General features: G+C 35.6%; 1 protein-coding gene across 1 annotated transcript; it reads left to right on the top strand.

Moving 5' to 3' along the window:
- The first annotated feature begins 1,815 nt into the window (after nucleotides 1-1,815).
- On the top strand, nucleotides 1,816-19,976 carry etnk2 (ethanolamine kinase 2). Its single transcript, XM_077203971.1, has 8 exons — nucleotides 1,816-2,155; nucleotides 8,486-8,745; nucleotides 9,769-9,909; nucleotides 11,172-11,314; nucleotides 12,254-12,337; nucleotides 12,430-12,590; nucleotides 13,896-13,969; nucleotides 15,602-19,976. The coding sequence occupies exons 1-8, from the start codon at nucleotides 1,976-1,978 to the stop codon at nucleotides 15,672-15,674; spliced, it is 1,116 nt and encodes a 371-aa protein (XP_077060086.1). The 5' UTR covers nucleotides 1,816-1,975; the 3' UTR covers nucleotides 15,675-19,976.
- The last annotated feature ends 1,147 nt before the right edge of the window (nucleotides 19,977-21,123 follow it).

Here is a 21,123-nt window from a genome sequence, read left to right as displayed (position 1 = left end):
TAAAGGGCATAGCACTCCTTTCGATCAGGCAGCTACATTAGGTATATAAACTAACACTTTTGTGTGAATTCTACTACACAATACATATATTTAACAGCGTATTTAAAAAAATATCTTCCACACAAAGTCCTGCCTGATAAGGCAACAAGCTGCCTTAGCTTTCGGACGCAGCCAGTATGCCAGTCCAATCGTTGTTCAAAGAAGTTGCGGGGACATCTAATGGCTGAACGTTGCTGTCAACCAGGATTTTCATTTAACTTAAAAAAAACACACACACACACACACACACACACACACACACACACACACACACACACACACACACACACACACACACACACACACACACACACACACACACACACACACACACACACACACACACACTAAAATATAATTTAAAAAAAATATTATTATGTTTCATTTATTTCAACATTTCTTATTTAGTTTAAGTTTATGTAAAATAAAAAAATTAAAAAAACAATATCGAGATATTTTAAATAGGCTATATAATAATAATAAAATGACCAAAAATACTCGAATTAGAAAATAGAATACTAAAACTTTAACTAAAATTAAAATGAAAGCTGGAAATATAAAACTAATTAAAATATTAATATATCTATATACTGTATAAGGTCTATTTTTCTAATAAATTTTAAGGTTTATTTTTCAGCTTTTATTTTAGATTCAGTGAAATTATTTTTATTCACAAATGATTTACCTATTTTAAAATACAATTCTAATATTTGCTTATATTTCACATCAACATTATCATCAACCTTGTTCTTTGCATTATAAGCTAGGATTTTGTGGTTTGTAGTAGGAGAACCTTATCCACCAGAGGTCACTTTAGCTCATGTTATAAAAAATTCATGATTCGGGCCCTTTGTGTGTCTGTGAGAGACTCCTAGTGGCCTAGGATGGATGGATTCATAGATAGCATTGCATGCAATAATGACATATGATTACAGTAAACCTGAGATTAGTTTCGACAACGCAGTCCTTTATGCAAGTCATTTAATTTGGCTAAATATTCAGATTGTTTACAATTACCCAGGTTAAACTTTGACTTCATTTTTTTCACATTATATGGTATTATATTTCAAAAGAAAGAAAAAAAGACGAAATGATGAGTATATGCTTATTGAGAGACACATAAAGTCAGGGTATTTACGAATCTTAATATGCAGAAGGTTTGCTTGTAATATTCATGAGCCAAGCCTTTGCCATGGACTACCACCATAGATATAAACACTAGATGTCGCCTTGGCTACGGCAGTTCATTGGAACTACCGTTAGAAAGGTCTAACGGAAATAAAATCACCATTAATCGTCATGAATGCGATTTTCTAGTTGTTTTGGTTGGTTCCAACGGTCAGACATGTATTTATTATAGAGTCCAGAGAAATTTAAAACATTTTACAAAATTTCACAAACTTGTGTTATGTAATCCCTTGCTGTCTGGTTTTTAGATTTCGTCCGTGTAAACATCCATACGCAGCACAAAAGTCCGGCATCATCCATGAATTCAGGTGTTACCTAGCTACTTCCCATGACAAGACCCCTGTTCCAAGATGGCGGCGGTTTTGACGCATGTTTAGAACCCGAATGCGACATCTAGTGTTTAATCTATGGACTACTACAAAGCAACGTAATTTTACCTAATAAATATTAATAAGTCAGTCCTTCGCCATTGGAAGGTTCTGAAGTCTCGTCATCCTAACCTCATTAATATTCATGACCTAAGCTCCGTCATCGGATGACTTCTTGTGGGCGGTGCCTGCATAAGGAAGAAGCGGCGTTTTTTCCTGCCGTGATGACAGAAACCAACGGTACCGGCATATGAGTCGCTCCTCTTGTCTCCTGCATATTCTAAACCGGGCTGGACCTTCAGTGCATGTTCAAATAAAAACCTTTAGACCCCCTAAACACTGAAAATACCTATTTAATACTTATAGATTCAGAAACTTTAATGTCGGGCATTAATAGACAGATAAATCATATGATGGAGACGGAGATCCACGTGCCGGTTGGGTCACCGACGATCAGAAAATTCCCGATATTCGTTGACGAACATAATGTTACGGAAGGGGCGATGAAGCTGATTAAAGAGCTCAGACCAGGCTGGGACCCGAACCTGATTCGTACTAAGGTAGGTGTGACTGTGTAGCTTGAGCTAATCCACTCCCGGCGTGTTTAGGGCCTTTTTGTCCTTTTTTTTTATTATTATTTTTTTTTTAGGTGTGCCGTTTTTCATTTTCATTGAAGAATATATATTTTAATATAGCGTAAATGACGTTGAAGGTTTTATGCGTTATCACGTCATATTATTTTCTATGACCGTATGAGTGACGTTGGAAACTAGCCTAGCTAACTTAGCCAGCTGCTGGACATTACACCCAGTGTAACCACATCTAATCACACATATTATGTAATAAAACGCGTATAAAGAACTAATTTAACAATTTGCGCCAGGTAAGATAGGTTATCTTTTACGTGTATGATGTGCGTATACGTCCTGTATACGTCATTGGCCAGCTGGCAGTGACTTCGTTGCTATATAACTAAACCTTAAAATCAAAATAATAAAACCTTCAGTTTAGTATTTTATGATTGTATATATGGGTCAATGACATGACGTGCATATTTTTTGTGTCCAAGTGCATTATTTCCTTTAAAATAATTTGATAGATTCATGACATATTGCTTTGTTCTATACAAACCTATTTAGCTTGAATAAATTTTTAGTAGGCTACATTTAAATAATTCCTATATTTTGTTTTGTTATCTTAAACCCCCAAAATGTCAGGTGGTGCAACTGTCCAAAAAGGTGTCTTAATAAAATAGAAATAATTAAATACTATGGCATCATTTCAGGTTTGAAACCTTTCATATAAACACATTTTTATACATATTGATGGGCACCATTGACTTCTATATTAGGGAAAAATATGGTGTCCATCAACTGTCTGGTTATCAACATTCTTCAAAATATCTTCCTTTGTGTTCAGCAGAAGAAAGAAAATCATATAGGTATGACACAACTTGAGGGTGCGTAAATGATGACAGAATTTTTCTTTTTAAGTTAATCATTGCTTTAACAACTGAAACCTGATTAAACACATTGTTCATGACGCAAAACTATGCATTATATCATTTTTGAAAATATTTTTAAAAAACACTTTTTTAAGCTTTATTTGTCAATGACATATATATATATATATATATATATATATATATATATATATATATATATATATATATATATATATATATATATTTGTGTGTGTATACACAGAGTTGTGTTTGCATATCCCAGTTCAATCACATGTTGACACCTCAATACATCTTTAAACTCAGTGAAATTAGTTTGCTTAGTTAGGTGCATGTTTTGCCATCATGTAAATGCACTTGCTGGTGCATAAATATATAATATATAAATCTTATATATACCTCAACAAGGTCCTTTGGGTTACCGGTGGTGTCAAGGCATTTTGTTGCAAGTCATGTCGTCGTCGTCGTTGTTGTTGTTGTTCTGTGTGTATATATATATATGTATGTAATGTGTGTGTGTGTGTATATATATATATACACACGTTTTTCTTCTTTTGTCCTTGACACAGGTCAGCTGTTACTTATCATCTCTGAATAACAGGTTATCTCACAGATAGAGCAGCTCCCACCTGGCGTTCTAGTTTGAAACTAGTTGATCTGATTAGATTGACACGACCCAAAACCACATTTGATCCAATAGTGATTAGCCTATTGTATTTGCATAATCAGATCAATTTCTCATGACTTCAATGGAAAATATCATTTTTTAAATTCATTTAGGAGGCTCACAATATTCAAAGAGTTAATAACAGTTATTAATAGTAATAAAGCAAGCCTCCCGTAATGCTGCCTTGAGTTCATCCTAATGCAGCTGTTTAAATAACCTGATTAAACTCTGTGACTCACACTTACTGCCTGGCCTGACGTCTCAGCCCAACGCCACATATGCTACACATTTAGCACAGTTATAAACTTAGCATTTTGCACTGATTATCAGCCTCACGTGCTTCATCTATCATATCTGTTTGAGTGTGATGGGAAATGAAGGTTACTAATGAACAGTGTTATTATTGTTTGTTTGTCTTTAAGCAGAGACGGTGTGTCCCAGTCCACGTCACTTATGAATCTCATGAAAACGCTCAAGAACGTGTTCGAGTCATATTTCAACCTAAAAGCAAGGGAAAGGCATAAATATAATATTGTGTACTTAAAGAAAATGAAGCATTGATTAATTTTTTTATTGTGATTATTAAGCACATTTTCCTCCCAAATTCTCATTACTGTAATGCATTTTTTAATTTCATTTTTAGCAGTTGTATTTTTATATTTATAGAGATTTTTTTCAATAAATTTTTCCTTGAATGTTAGGTTTTTTTTTTGTTAAAAACAATTATAGCTTTTTTATATGCAGTAGTATATTTACTGTTATTACTATTACTATTATCTTGTATAATATTAGCACTGTAAAGCAATATATGTATTTAGCTTGCATATGTGTTTTTTGTTGAGTATCATATAGTATGGCTCATATAGTATGATATAGTGAGAATATGGAGTTCATATTAGAGGAGGGAAAAAACACCTCAAATTTATTCACAGGCCCAAACTGAGCAAGAACATGCAATTTGGTGGATTTTTTGATATTTATATGGCCAATAATAAAATTCTGATGTAAATGTAAATCATTGAGGTCGTTATAAACAATAAAGCAGACTACTTGCATAAAATGCATATAAATATAATTTGTAGCTCTATATCTCCCAATAATATGCCTTTGTAAGATGATGTTAGTTTGAAATGCTTAGTTTTATGATAAAAAGCTCTGTAGTTTTGATTGTTGGGACAAAACATATAATGCAATGAAATGCAATGATGATTGAGAGATGTACAAATAAACATTCCTCAAAAGCCTGATGGATCATATTTGATATTTACATTTTAACATGATTTCCCTTAAAATTAGCCTATGTATGAAGTGAAAATCAGTTATAGAAATAGGAATGTATAGTGCTCTCAAAACATTTTTAAATAATACTGCATTTCAGCTGTTTTTTAGCTATATTCATACACATTTTTGTGATTATAATTGCAATTAAAGCACAATGTGTAAGATTTTTGGATACAAATATCCAAAAACCACTAGAACAATGTTATATGTTTTGTTGACTTGTTTACTTACAGTATCCCAAATGTTTCCAACAATGTTTAAATCTAGAGAAATCAGCTATTTTAACCAGTGTAACATCCCAGGTCATTGCGTCACCTGTCAATGACGTCATATCCGTGTTACCCTCGATTTCTTGTTTTACTTACTGACTGTGTTTACCTGAATACACGCCACGACTGTTTTGTGTGTATTTGACTGTTTAAGCGCAATAATCAGTGAAAAAGAATTAAATTTAGTACTGAGAGGCGGTTTTAGGTGCGCAATCTGAGGGAATGAGTAAAATTATGCACAATATGCACAATCCCACGCCAAAATTCAAGCTGTAACACCAAATATATTCATCCATAGCAAATGAAACGAGTGAGTGAGGAGAGGCGGGTTTGTGTGTCACTCGCTGTCAGAGAGATGCCAAAGTGGCTAGTAGGTTGGTGGGTGTTCATGTCAAGCCCTGGTTATAATAACATAACTTCCAACACGCTCAAATGTATTTTAGTATGATTGTTTTGACCAAGTAAGACAGCGCTGCGTTACCCCACAATTTTAATTCATCAAAAAAAAAGTGACCAGTATGAGTAGTAATTTAGCATTGTGGCTGTTTCATTAGAATGAAATAAAATAATGTGAATTTAAGTGATCAAATGCAACTCACTGATCAAATCCATCGCCTGGCTGTGGAGGTGAAGACGACAACTCCCATGATTCCATGCTCATTCACGCCTACGACTTTGTTAGTTCTTTTGAATAAGCGACCTATAGCGGCGAAACTTTCATACTGTGCCTTTAAATACACATTATAGATCCACACCACACTTTTCCAGGAAAATGGCTGGATTTGATGAAAACCTTACTGATTCATTTATAATTTTCAACCCATTCCTTTCTCAAGTCCTTGTTGCTATTTTAACAAAACCTCAACTATGTCAGCCTGCTAGATAATGTTACCTAGGTGACATTTAAATCAGCAGAATACACGACAGCGATATTCAATGCATCTAAATTTGCATGAGACAAAAACACACGCAGCTGTTCAAGGATTGGCCCAAAACTCTTCCACTGGCCTATCCTTGGGCCTGGTCTTAAAAAATGCATTCTTTTCATTCGTATGATTTAAGGGTGACCTATGACCCACAGATTGGCACTAGGGGTGTAACGATACCCACATGTGACCATTCGATAATTATCATGATACTGAACTCACAATACAATAGTATTGCAGTACTCCCAAGACATATGGTAAAAGGTTAACAAAAAATTTACTGTTGGTTAAAATGCTAAATTTGGGATTACATTGTGGGTGTAAATGAATAGGATTGGACTTGGTGCTGGAAACCCAATGCACAGGACATTGTTGACACCAGAATAAAAATATTCACGATTCTGAAGCTGAAAATACAGAATTATTTTAGATGAGCATGCTTGCACTCTGTCACTGACTAGATATATTTACCGGTAAAATAACGTAGGCCACTTTTTACTGGTAACATTAGACATTTGTCATTATCAGGACCCACAAATATTCCCCCATTGCATTACATTATATTCAACATTACATATAGTAGTACTGACACTAAAACTCTGAAAACTTGAATTTTTTTTTTCTCACAGTGATTTTTTATTTTGGATGTACTATATACAATGCATATTGTGACTATCCACGATACATACTGTTGCATTTTTGTATTGCGATATATTGTTAAACCTCTAATAGACACTGTTTACAGATAGCCAGCATAGTTTTCATCAATGAAAAACATGCATTGTGCCCAAACGTATTGTTCATAGCTGCTTTGGTACAGTCCTTTGAATGAAGCCAAAATGCTCAAAATAAAGCTCCTCTGTTGGTGCGTGGCATTTTGATGCCATTCATCAGATGAGCTCCGGTATTCCAGCCGTTTAGAAGAGTCACATGGTCATGTGACACTGGCAAAGGGGGCTAGTTATTGTGTTGTGTTTGTTGATGATAACCACCTGGCCTACGCTCAACTATAAACACTGACCATTCAAACAATTTTTAGAGGTTTCAACCATCCTACATAGTTCTTTCTGTTTCTGTTCAGAAAGTTGTGGTAGATTTGCTTTCAGCTGTGTATCTTAAACCCATTTACTATTGAGACGCATTTTTAATTGTTGTAACCTTTCAACAAAACTGTTGAACGGTCTAAACGGCACCTGCTCAGAGATGAATTCATCCTCTGCATGTCGACCACTGCCGCTGTTTGTACATTAGTAATTTCAGGAATCTCAGAAATGCATTGGTGGGTGGCGGGGCCAGTGCAATGAATTGTGGGATACATTGTCACAAGGACAAAGCATTTAAAGTCTTGCCGATTTATCATATGCTCTATCATGATTTACATTTGAATGATTGAAAATGGCTCATTTTATTCTTTCACACCCCTTATTAAGCATAAACATGAAAATTTGAACTGAATAGTGTAATTAATTAATACTTTGGAATACAGGCCAGAATAAGACAAAGAAAAAAAAAATTTTAAAAATGAAAGTGTAAATAGTTTGTATGTTTAATGTTATCAAATTTACTGTACCAAACATTTTATATTTTATACAAAAAATATATTTTACGAAATAATTTCTAAAATTGCTAGAAAATCAAAGCCATATGTCTAATCAAGTTGTGTTCCAAATTTGAAATTGGTATCACTAAAATGGAGGTTCCTGAGAGCTTTTATTTAGGGGCTAAACCAAAAATATGCAATGAGTTAAGGGGCGGTCACGTCACACTATACATTTCGTTCCATTGAATTCTATTCATACACATGCGAATGCATCAGACAGGAAACGCTCCAAAGTCTGGTGAACTCTGACCTGTGAATTCGCATCACGTGATCGATGCGTCACTGTGTGACCTCTTGGCTGAATTAAAGAAACGCATATTTTGCAGTAAAGTCGAGTAGATTATATATTTTTACCAATTAAATGTATCACTATTTGTTATGTTCAATTCATGTCTATAAAAAAGATGCCACAGTGTGTGACCTCACATCACAACCGTCAATATGTAATGGGGAAAAAGGCTTAATAAAAAAGCATGCCAAGTGTCCCACAGACAGTTAACTGGTTGTCAACATAAACTAGTTTGAGTCAACATGCATTACATTACAGAAGTAAAACTGGATTTGAATGCCATTTCAATTTGACTGTAATGTCTATGCATCTTGCAAAAAAAAAAAAAGTAGCTGTGATTGCAGTTGATATATTTGATCATGAGAGCCTTATGTGCCTTTTTTCTTTTCCCATCAGCTTTTCACAGATGGCACAACTAACAAACTGGTGGGGTGTTATGTGGAGGACTGCGACGAGGATGTGGTGCTGGTGAGGGTGTACGGCAACAAGACGGAGCTGATCGTGGACCGAGACAATGAACTGAAGAGCTTCCAGGTTCTACACGCCAACGGTTGCGCACCCCGACTTTACTGCACCTTCCAGAATGGCATCTGCTACGAGTTCATGCAAGGACGCGCTCTGGATACTCAAGACGTCAGGGATCCTGTGTTACTCAGGTGGGTCCGTTCTGCACATGGCACTAAATAGAAGTGTGGGTGTTCGTTCTAAAAATAACACATTGAATTGAACACACTGATCTTAGTTTTTGGCCTATTTTTGGAAATATTTTTTTGTCTTTTGTAACTATAATAGTGAAGTCATTAAAACTGACCTTAGCTCAGTCCAAAACCTTGTACTATTTATATATTATTCTATATACATAATTGTACCTCTTTTGACCAGATGCTAAGACAGTATCACATGTATTCTTCGCAAATAAGAGAATCCCAGAATGCAATGTGATGAGTTAAAATGATTAAATTATTATTGAAATATTTTTCATACATAGTGTAATCAATTTATAATACCATTCAAAAGTTTGGGGTTGGTATGTTTTTTTTTTATTGTTTTTGATAGGCTGCATTTATTTGATGAAAAATAAAGTAAAAACAGTCATGTTAAATATTATTATTACAATGTAAAATAACTGTTTTCTATTTGAATACATTTTAAAATGTAATGTATTCCAGTGATGCAAAGCTGAATTTTCAGCATCATTACTCCTGTCTTCAGTGTCACATGATCCTTCAGAAATCATTCTAATATGCTGATGTGAACCTTCCTAATTATTATCAGAATAGAACTACTTTGAAATACTGCCACGTTTGATAAATTGAATGTATCCTTGCTGAATTGAGGTATAATGTATATAATGATCAAATGTACAGCATATAATAGTCACCCTTTGAAACATGTCTTTAAATATTGAAGAATGGCTTGTGGAAACGTTCTTCATATAGTCTAAGCTAAATGCAAACTCGGAGTGAAGTTCTTGTGCACTCGATACTGAAGTGTTCATTCCCTTCATGAGGGTCACGTAATCTCCTTCCAGGCACACAGTGAACCGTATTGCAAATTACACAGGTGACCTTGGACTAATATCCATTTTTCCACATAAACAGCTTTTTCCAGGCATTGTGTTTAGGCTGAAACTGAGCATTGCAGTTTTGACCAATGTCTTCCTTTGTTTTTAATCGCAGACTGATCGCCCGTGAAATGGCCCGAATTCACGCCATCCACGCACACAATGGCTGCATCCCCAAACCCAACCTGTGGATCAAAATGCGCAAGTACTTCTCACTAGTGGCCACGGAGTTCACTGACCAAGCCTCTAACGTCAGGTAAACCTCAGCGAGTAAACAAAGCAGCATATCATTCTCCATCGGTTTTGTCTTGGCTCTTGTTCTAAAGTTTGCATGCAATGGCAGATCTTTTCGAGCAAATGTCCTGTAAATGACACGACTCCGTGCTGTACAACTCTGTGACTGACGTCTTGTAGAGAACTAGTATAGAAATCCAATTGTCCGTCCGTGCTCATCCTTGGTTGAGTATGCTTTGAAAGCGGCGCAAGACGGAGCGAAAATGAAGTATACATGGTCCCTTTGTAGTGACTTTGTAACTTTTCAGACCTTTTTCATGCTCAAACAGCAAAATTACACACTATAGAAAGTTAAAAATGTAATGAATCATAATAGGTCCTCTTTAAAACTTGAGTTATAGTCTACAATTTTATGAGATCATTTATCACAGCTCAGAAAGCCACATTTGAATTTAGATTTTGCTCAGACAGGTGTTTCATGGGATCCTGATTGTATTCGTCCATCTAATCTCATGCTCAGAGCAGTTATGTCACATAATCATCTCAAATGTCTTCCTTACTAAGATGCTGGCTCTGAAAAACTGACGTTTATCGGAAGCAAGAGATCATGCACAATCAAAGTCATTTACATCATCAGTCATTAAAGCATTAGTTTCATCAGAGTTTCTCTGGTAGAGATTTTATTATTACTCCCCAATGTCTACCAGGACTATTTTACTCGGTAGTTTCTATAAAACAAGTAACAAAAAAAGCATGCAACAAACCACAGATCAGTCAGAGAGGCAGCTGGGTTTTGTGTGAGCCGCTGCATGGCAGAAGCAGATTCTAGAAATAGGTCCTTAAGCCCATTATAAGGGGAGAATGGTCACTCAGACGGGCTTTCTCATTGGTGGGACAGGATCACATTATCACTGTCTTAATTTCTCTTTTGTTAATCCATCCTTAAGATAAATTACTGATGAAGCATTTTTAAATTGTTGGTAATACTTTTTTTCCAAGGAACAAGGTTCCAGTTGTTAACATTACTTAACATACTATGCTATATTTATTTCAACATATATTAATACAATATTCAAATTAAAAGTAAAAATTGTTTAATGGATCTGAGCTAACATTAACTTGTTAAAATTGTTACCAATTATTTTACCAAACGAACATCAGTTATAAGCAAACTTTAATTCTCAAAAATCTAATTTGTGGCATTATTGTATTGCCAAACACTCTTGTCTTTCTGCCATTTGCTTGACTCACTGATCTCTTTCCGTGTTTTTTATTATTATTTAGAATTCAGCAGGAAGTGCCCAGTCAGGAAGTGCTTGAACAGGAAATGATGTGGATGAAGGAACACCTGTCGCAGCTGGGCTCTCCTGTAGTGCTCTGTCACAATGACCTGCTCTGCAAGAACATCATTCACAACGTAAAGGAAGGTGGGTAATATGTCAAAATCATGACAATATAGAATCAAATTGACCGTATTTACTATAATATATTATAATAAATGCTTTAATCATAAACATTTGATCAAACTGCACCAAATTTCTCTGCCTCTGCTTTTCTGTTCTGATAATGTAACCAAAGTCATATGGGTGAGAAAAATAATATTAGTAGTTTCATAGCCCACTCACTGTTCATGATCCATTCAAATCCCAAGAGTCTGTACAATTTTTAGTGTTTTTATTAGTCTTTTATGCTCACCAAGGCTGCGCTTATTTGATAGTAAATGCAGTAAAACCAGTAACACTGTGAAATTTGATTACAATTAAAAATGTCGGGTTTTTTGTTTTAATGTAAAGCTGAATTTTCAGCATCATTACTCTAGTCTTCTGTGTCACATGATCCTTCAGAAATCATTCTAATATGTTGATTTACTGCTGAAAAACATTTATTATTATCAATGTTGAAAACAATACTTTTCAGGATTCTTTGATGATTAGAAAGTATTTGAAATTGAAATCTTTTGTAACATTATAAATGTCTCCAATGTCACTTTTGATCAATTTAATGTGTTCTGGTTGAATAAAAGTGTTAATTTCCTTACAAATAAAAAACACCTGTCTTATGGCTTAGCACTCAAGTTAAAAAAGCTGCAGTGTGCATTCTGTGCAACAAAATGTCAAAAATTTTAACTGGTTCCAGGTTTCTCTTCCATGCTACCTCCTGGGTTTTATTGTTTAGGCAAACATGACGCCCTGCATTTGACATGTTGGACCGCTCAAACAAACAAAGCAATATTGACAACACCATAGAGCCAGTGTTACACTTTTCACTTATGGCATTAAATTCTGGGGTTTTGTTTGAAAAGGCATTTAAGACTAATAGTTTGTCTTGTTTACTATGAATCAAACCCTCTTGCTTTTTTTTTTCAGGTCATGTTCGGTTCATCGATTATGAATATTCAAGTTACAACTATCAAGCATTTGACATTGGAAATCATTTCAATGAATTTGCTGGTGAGCAGCATAAAAAAAATATCATTCATAAAAAAATTATGTTCTGCGAACTGATTTGCATTACCGTGTGTGTGTGTGTGTCTGTTCATCAGGCATGAGTGAACCCGACTATAACCTTTATCCCAGTCGAGAGATGCAGTTGGACTGGTTACACACTTACCTACAGGCCTACAAGCTCTTCACCAAGAAAGGTGAGGAGGTGAGCCAGAGTGAACTGGAGACGCTCTACGTACAAGTTAACAAATTTGCTCTGGTAAGTGTTGCATGTGCAGAGGACATTAGAGGAGAAATGTTTTGATAATGCAGGATTTATGGTTGTTTATTCCAAGGTATTGGATTACAAGTTTGTTGTATGATTAGGGTGACCAGATTTCTCGGAGTGGAATACGGGACAGATACAGAACGCATGCGTATAGAGGGAATGCACGTGACGTCACCGTTGGCCGGAGTGACTGCAGTTACGCCCACAAGTGGCAAAAAGACTGAGCGGCAGCATTGGTTTTCAGTGAATGCTGCGGAAAAACACACAAAACGCGTCTAAAACGGGAAAGAGCTTTGAGACTGACTGTACAACTAGATTTGACAAGAAATATGAGGAATATTTTTACAGACTACCTAAAGCTACAGAACAGAGAAGCAAATAGATCGCTACAATTCATAGAAACAACTGGACTCCAGGCAGCGAAAGGTGGATTTGCAGTTATCCTTTTTGTATCAATATGCTGAATTTAGTGGTAAAATCATTCTCTATATATTGTATTGTTATATATTGCAGTGACAACTCATCAATCAAATATTTACCACTGTATATTCTGTATAATTTGACATTTTTAAATAAACACTGACAGAAAACTATACAAGTTTTAAGTCTCTAAACGATATGATGATATATATAACATTGATAAGTGATCACCTGGATTTAGACCTGCCTATTTTGTATTTATATAAAGCATTCACAGGCAAATTTGCTGTATGTATTTCCCTGGTGTCGAAATCAGGCACATATAAATGTCAGGAAACACGATTCCTGGCTGCATGTTAATATCCATGGATCACTGGATCTTTAGTAAGTTGTAAGGAACACACGTTTTCGCAGTTTCCCCTATTAAATCCAGTCACGCAGCTGCTCTTCTGCCACTCAGTCCGGCTGAGGGGGCGTGTTCCGGCGGGAAAGTGACGTTAATGCATTCCCTCTATTAATGCGTCTTACATGTGCTTCATTAGGCACACTAGCACACACACAAGGTCTCTCCCTCTCTGTAATGCGCGCGCTACACGGTTTGAACGTAACCTATATATTCACTTAGCCTTTCGGAAACGAAACCTATTATATATAAAAATATATATATATATATATATTAACGATGAAATAAGGGACAAAACATGATTTTTTCAGAATAAGTCGGGACACTAAAATTAGAGTGGAAATACGGGGCTGTCCCGGGAAAAACGGGACGTCTGGTCACCCTATGTATGATGATTGCTGTCAGTGATACATCTGTGTGTGGACTGAGCTAGAAGGCTTTCCCCTAAAGTTCTTGTTCTTCCGTTTTGGCAGGCCTCACATTTTTTCTGGGGTTTCTGGGCCCTGATCCAAGCCAAGTACTCCTCCATCGAGTTTGACTTCCTCGGGTAAGCGGCGTATACAGCCTTTCATCTCTTGTGATCGCGGAGGATTTTTTTACAGGCATAAAGATCATTATCAACAAGAGAAATGGGGGTTAAAGACAGATAAAGAGTGTAGAGTGTGACAGAAAGTAGCGGCAACTAATGCAGCCAATAACCAGGCCAACAACCTAATACACTTTTTTAACCTAATATAAAATTCTATTCAGGGAAAAAATCCTGAATATTGCAATTTTAGACAAATCAGACAAATGACTAAGAACAACAACAATAATGGAGAACAACAACAAATACCCGCTAATACTACCTATATATATATATATATATATATATATATATATAATATGCATATGCTCCGATTTCCATTTGTTTATGCATTGACTGAAATATTATTTTATGCAAGTCAAAATATAATTTGGCCAAAGTTCAGTTTCCAAGTAATTCATTGACCAGAAATGGCCCGTAACCATTCACCTTACAGAAACACATGAGACCTGAATTGAAGGTTAGATCTCTTTGGTTCATGGCTAAACAAAGTCTTAAAACAGTGTCCATTATCTTTGAAACTTAAAAATACATTACACCTGAATCTGTGTATAAATGCTTCAGTCTGAGATAAAGGTCGTATATGAAGCTCTCCCACATACTGCGCATGAATGGGTGCGGACTGTTAGTTCTATTGCCCATAGAAACCTGTCAGGGGTTGTTTTTTTTTCAAGTGGTGAAAAGCAGATTTGATTCAGGACAAGTGAATTGTGGCCTGCCACCCTCTGTGACTTTGGCACTCCACCTAAACCGCTCTCGAAATCTTCAGTGTTGTGCATCTGTACTATGTAGCACAATGAAACTTTACTTAAGTTATTCTCGACTTGGTTTTTCGGAGGGGGTGAGTTATGTCATCCGTAGGCTGAGGATATTTTTGTTGGTGTCGTAGCTCACTTTTATTTAACTGGCTCAAGTAATATATTCTGTAAACTTCCTACATCGCCAGTTTCCAAGCAACAGGTTGTGGTTGCTCTCAAGCTGCACCTTTTAACAACAAATCACTGCCTGCACAGATGAGATCAGGAGGGGTCTCACAGCCTGTTTAAAAAATCTGCCTCTCTGCATGTAGAAAAAGGATAAAAATTATAATGTAAATGTATTTAAACTTCGGAGCAAAAAATTAACCAGGAAAATAATGCCACTGAAATCTACAAAATGCCCCTTTAAAAACTTTTTTTTAATGTTATCTAATATTTGATATATATCATATTTCATAAATGTATTTTTTTGGTATTTTTTGCAGTTATGTTTAATAATGCATTTCTTTGCGTTTTATATTATAGCCTACTCAAAGTGCTACAAACGTAATATATAACATATTACAAACATAATACTTAATACATAAATACATTTAAAAAATCATGTTGATTTTATAGATAACAGCCATAATTGGTCAAAACTATATTCAGTTTAAGTATTTGACAAATGGAGGATTTTTATTTTTGTTAAAAAATAAATAAATAAATAAATATTATATATCAAATATTGGAGATAAATATGCCCTGAAAAAAATTGTACATTTCTGATTCAATGAATTCAATTCCATTCTTAATTTTGACTTTCAGATCTGATTTTGTCATATTCTTTTTCTAGCTATGCCGTGCTACGTTTCAATCAGTACTTCAAAACCAAACCTGCAGTAATGGCCCTGGAGATCCCCAAATGAGACGTCAAGACTGAGGGGACAGCGCTGGTATCTGTTGGCCTCATCGTTGGCGGTTTGACCATTGAATCAGAGGCCTTTTCAGTCAGGGGAGGGTATGAGGTACAGCAGGGGTGAGCACTGGGACCTCTTACGATTGGTTGACAACTTGTCTGCCAAGTCTTAGTTCCACAAATTCTTGATTCCTTTTTCAACAACTATGTTTCTCTTTGGGACTCCACATCTAATTGATCAAGTTTCCCATTAAAATGAGTGCATATTTATGTTTTAAATACTATTTATTTATTAATTGTTATAGGGCACTTGTTTTGCACCAAAGTAATCCTTCCATTCTTGGAGCCGACTTTGCTTTGGAACTTCTTGTTATGGGTTTTGCAGTGTGAGAGCCATTGCAAACATATGCAGAATGATTTGCTGTGAAGGAGGCCTGTAGTGATGTTTAGCGATATTTGTTGATACTGCAGGCATGATTAACAAGAATCATCTTAGCCTGTGGCTTCATAATGCCTAACAGATATTGCCCACTCTTGCAATGACAAATGTGCAAAGACCCAAAAATGTGCTAATGCTTTCAGATTTATCTCACACCGCTGTAATAATGAGAAGAAATTGGGGTAATGGGTAAAAATCTGGGTTCCTAATACAAAGTTTTCCGGTTTAGGGCCAATCAGGGGTTGACTCAGGAACTAGATAGTTACTGAGGTCAAAAATCCTGCCCTGTCCTGCACTATTACGCACTTGAGCAAATTACTTAACCCCTGTAATTAGTCCCCCGTAAGTCACTTTGGATGAACGGCGTCAGCTAAAAGGCAAGTAACCAAGTAACCAATGAATGAAGTCAATCTGACCTCACTTCAGACATTCCTAAGAAGTCAGGGCTGCGAGAAACCTCAGCGTCTGTAGGACCATGTTTCCACCTATTTAGTTTTTATGGTTGTGAGAAGTTCTGTTGAATTTTCCACTTGTCAGTGGCCGTGGAATATTACAGCCTGCTTCCCGCTTCCCCCACCCTTTCTCGCTCTCGATCCTAAATGCGTCTGCATCACCTGGCAAAGCTCAAACTGAGATTTTAAAGTCATTATCTGCTCAATGATCACTAATCTCATTCCTAATGTCAAACCCCCCTTAAATGTCAATCTAATGGTTTTCCAAAACTGGAAAAGGGGGCAATATGTATGTAACAGTGTTGTGTAGTTTGATTCAGGTCACCATCTGTGAGGACTCAATGTCCCGGAGCGAAATGGACAAGATTATTTAAGTTCAGAATATTAAATGCAGACAAAACTCCTTAAAGGGTTAGTTCACCCAAAAATGAAAATTCGGTCATTAATGACTCACCCTCATGTCGTTCCAAGCATGTAAACCTTTGTTCATCTTCGAAACACAGATTAAAATATTTTTGATGAAATCTGAGAAAAAAAGATCTTATGGGGTTTGAATCAACATGAGGGTGAGTAATTAATGACAGAATTTTCATTTTTGGGTGAACTATCCCTTTAAATACCTGGACTTTCTGGTTGTATGTTGTTTTAAAGTGTTCCCTTTCCAAACGTTTATAATTTCATCTAGTTTCAATACTGTGCATCTAAAATTTTCCCAGTGTCTCCTAAAAATGCTTTATTTAAATTGCATTTTATTTCTTTGTCAAGCTTTTGCCGTAAAATGATGTCCATTTTTATCTGAGTAAAACATTCCAGTAGAAACTTGCCTGAGCCCTACAAAGCACAAAATTCATCTTTTTATTTTCATCATGCATATCGAAAATGCCAAGAATTGCACCATTTTAGTCACTCATTGTACTGTAAACTTAGAGGAGGGATAATTGAGAGGGTCTTTCAAGAACATGCCTGGTCATATCCCCAAAAGAACAAAATACATGATATTTTGCAAAGAGAAATTAAGCCTTTCTATGACTATTAAGAAGATGTGTTGCATTGTAACATTATTTTCATGACAATTAGCATGTACATTTCATATTACTCTATTGAATTAATGAGAATTCAATGAGGGGGAAAAATTAAAAAAAAGATTGAATACATTAAAGTGGTAAGAATTTGGGGAGGGAAAATGTCAGACTGCAAGAGATTTTAATGGCCCCAAAACAGGCTCCATTTTCTTTTTTATGCAAAATTTAATTTCTTATTTTTTCCCTTTTCATTTTCTGGTGAAAAGTGATCTGTAATGTTTTTGTGAGATCCCTCTCTATAGAGTGGTGGAGGTATGACATCAGAACCCGGAAGACTAATTCACCGCCGGTTCCTTCGAGATTTTCCTATGGGGTTTTTGATTTATGTTTGAAATAAAGCCTGTGGTAAACATAACTTGACTATACTTTGACGTTTTATTCTACTACGTAAATTACACACCCATATCGAAAACGCGAATTTTGAAGCAGTTATGTTCATTTTTGAAAACATGCATTTTTAATAAGTAACTAGATAAGACAGTTTGGGGTGTGCAGTGTACATTGTAGAACAAAACATCAAAGTATTGTCAAGTTATGTTTACTACAGGCTTTATTTGACCCATAAATTAAAAACCCCCATTATAAAACCCCATAGGAAAACCTTGAAGGAACCAGCGGTGAATGACGTCATACATGTACCACTTTATAGAATCACTATCTCTCTGGCAGCTTCTTGAACCCAAGTGTCCTTTTACTGACCAACCAGATCAGTCGCTGATCAGTTAATACAGCAGTCATTTTCAGAACGTCTTGAAACTGTTCGCTAGGCGTTGTGTTTGAGCGGTGGGGTCACAGTGAAATCTCCGAGGTGTCTCTGGCTCTGTGTCAGGTGCAGGTTAATAATAAAACGGTTTGAGCCGAGGGCGACGACTGAAAGCAAGAGGCCCTTCAACAAAACCATGAATAATTTTGTAGCCAGTGTTTCTCTAATGACTTGGAACTGCTTGATAGCTCTGTGCTAATATACTTTTTTTTGGTTCTGTTCACTGCTTAGATCTAAAACTTGGTTTGCGATTTTTAAGGTGAATCTTGTGAAAACATTTCCAGGTCACATTTCACCACAAAATTTAAAAAAAACTGCTTACGTGCCATAAAGATTCTCCTAAAATTTCAAATGCTGTAATGTGAAAAAATAAAATAAGATAAATACATTTTATTCTCCATTAATAAATTCATAGAAAATATGGTAAATGTACTTTACAAATGTACTATACAATTTAAATAATCGTATGTACATTACAGTAATGAGTGCATTTTTTTCTCATTATATTAAGCTACTGGGATAAATTATCATAATGAATAAAATATGCTTCACATTCTTTATTAATAATGTCATATTTCTTGATTTTTGTGGTGAGATGCTCTTGACAGTTTCCAAAAGGTTCAATATTTAAGGTCAGTTAATGTATTTTTAGATCTTTGTCACTTTGTGGTCCATGACTGATGACTGAAAAAAGTGAAACATATTTATATTAGCTGCACATTCCATACGTGCATGAAGAATGTTATGAATTTGAACAACATGTTCATATAACAGGAGTGCAATGGCTAGATATCTGTGTGTAGATGTACATATGTGAATGTGTCCACCAAGAAAACCACTTCTGTTCAGTTTTCTTTTTTGATGTGAATGACATTTCTAATGTGAAGGGGGGAAATGTTTACAAGCACCATTTATGTTTTTGGAAAGTTTAATTTTGTTGAAGCAAGATTATATTTTTCCAGTTTAATATGATAATTTCAATGTGGCCACAACTGTTTATTCCCATTGGAATTAAGACTTATGGTGCAACTAAGTAAATTTGAACATCCTAGACATTTCATAGCACCACCTCTGTGTGTGTGTATATATATATATATATTAGTTATTTTCTCTATGATTTGAAATGACCTTGTGAATGTCCCTTTTTAAACCTCTGCTCTTAAAAGGGATGTTTACAGGAAGCATCTGTGTCGGGATTTTTATTATGATACCAAACAAATCGGTTTCACAGCTTGCTCTTTATTTGAGATCAGTTCTTTGGTGAATGTACTGAAACAGTGTACAGATAATGTTTCATTCATCCTTATATCTTTAATATTTCTACTTGTTTTGTATATTTAACTGAACTGGGAGTGTATTGGGTTATTAGGTTGGCATGGACCCAAGTATGTGTTTGCTGGAGAACACCAGGGGGCGCTACTGTAGTGCAGTGATGCTTTCAGCACTGATAAGGAGTTTGTAAATACTGTGAAATATTGTGAAAAACACTGTATAATGTTTTCGCTTCTATTCAACTGTGTGAGGATAATTAAATAATTATTCCAAAAATTTCCATTAAAATGTCAGAGTTGTCAGATCTGTTTGTGTGTGCATTTGCCTTTGTAAACAAAATTGCTTTTTCTTTTTTTCTTTGATATGCTACAATAATCTGTACTGTGCATTAAAATGCCAAATTTGCCTCTGGTAACCCAAAGTGAATTGCGAGTCTTTTGCAGCACACCCGGTCAAACACTTCAATTTCCTCCTTGAACTTTTGCCTGTCTCCTGTGGTGACCTGCATTTTGTCCCAGTCAGCACAGGAATACTACTATTGAGGATATCCTGAATCAAACAAGCACAATGCAGTTAACTTACACACGTGCAGGGAAACATCCTCAGCGCTAATGTGGAGGGACTCGCTTTCGGCAAGTCTCAGTTGTACGAATGAGCTAAAAGCGTATGGACAGAGAGAAGAAAAAAAAACAGCTTCCGCAAAGAAAAAAAATACAATCAGCCTAGCATCAATATTATAGTGATATTACTGTATGATCTAACGTCACTAAATCCTATAGTTCCTTGAAGGTTGTCTGAATTATTGACTACTGAATATTTAAAGTTAGGGTAGGTCAAAAACACTTATACTGGTTGAAACATATCCTAATAGGAATCAATAATATAAGTGGTCTACTTTGGAAGTCTCATGAACAAAATATGTTCGTCCAGTACAATACTATGTCTTACCTGCCTGTCAACATGTATTTCCATACCGCCACACACCTGCTCACGCAGACATCACACTTCACCGTAGTCATCTTTTAGGCCTACAGTTTTGTCTAAACCAAAACACAAACTTATGCTGCGTTCACACCATGACATAACCATAATTACGAGATGGCAACCCGTATCATAAACATCCTCCGACTGACTGGTACAACTAAAGCTCTGTAAGTTGTTTACGTACATTATTATTGTAATGTTATGTGCTTTAAGACATGAGGTAATTTAACGCCTTCTCTCGTCTCATGACTCTGATGTGTGCGTTCATGTTTTTTGAAGGAGGCGTGGCTTTGTAGACTTGCTATTGCTAGCCGCTCCGAAATTGCGTATCTTTAAATAAAAACTGGATAATATTTATGATAATTTCCATCTAACTGTATATTATCACTTACTTACTTGTTTGTGACTTATTTTAATCATGGACAATTTACTAATTATTTACTGATTGCATAATCATATTGAAACAT

The sequence above is a fragment of the Siphateles boraxobius genome, unplaced genomic scaffold (assembly GCF_051911475.1).
Source record: "Siphateles boraxobius isolate OS27281-9 unplaced genomic scaffold, OSU_SipBor_1 5, whole genome shotgun sequence".
In the NCBI taxonomy this organism is placed as follows: Eukaryota; Metazoa; Chordata; class Actinopteri; order Cypriniformes; family Leuciscidae; genus Siphateles; species Siphateles boraxobius.
Note: the sequence above shows the minus strand (reverse complement) of the source record. Positions and strands in the feature narration are given on the sequence as shown.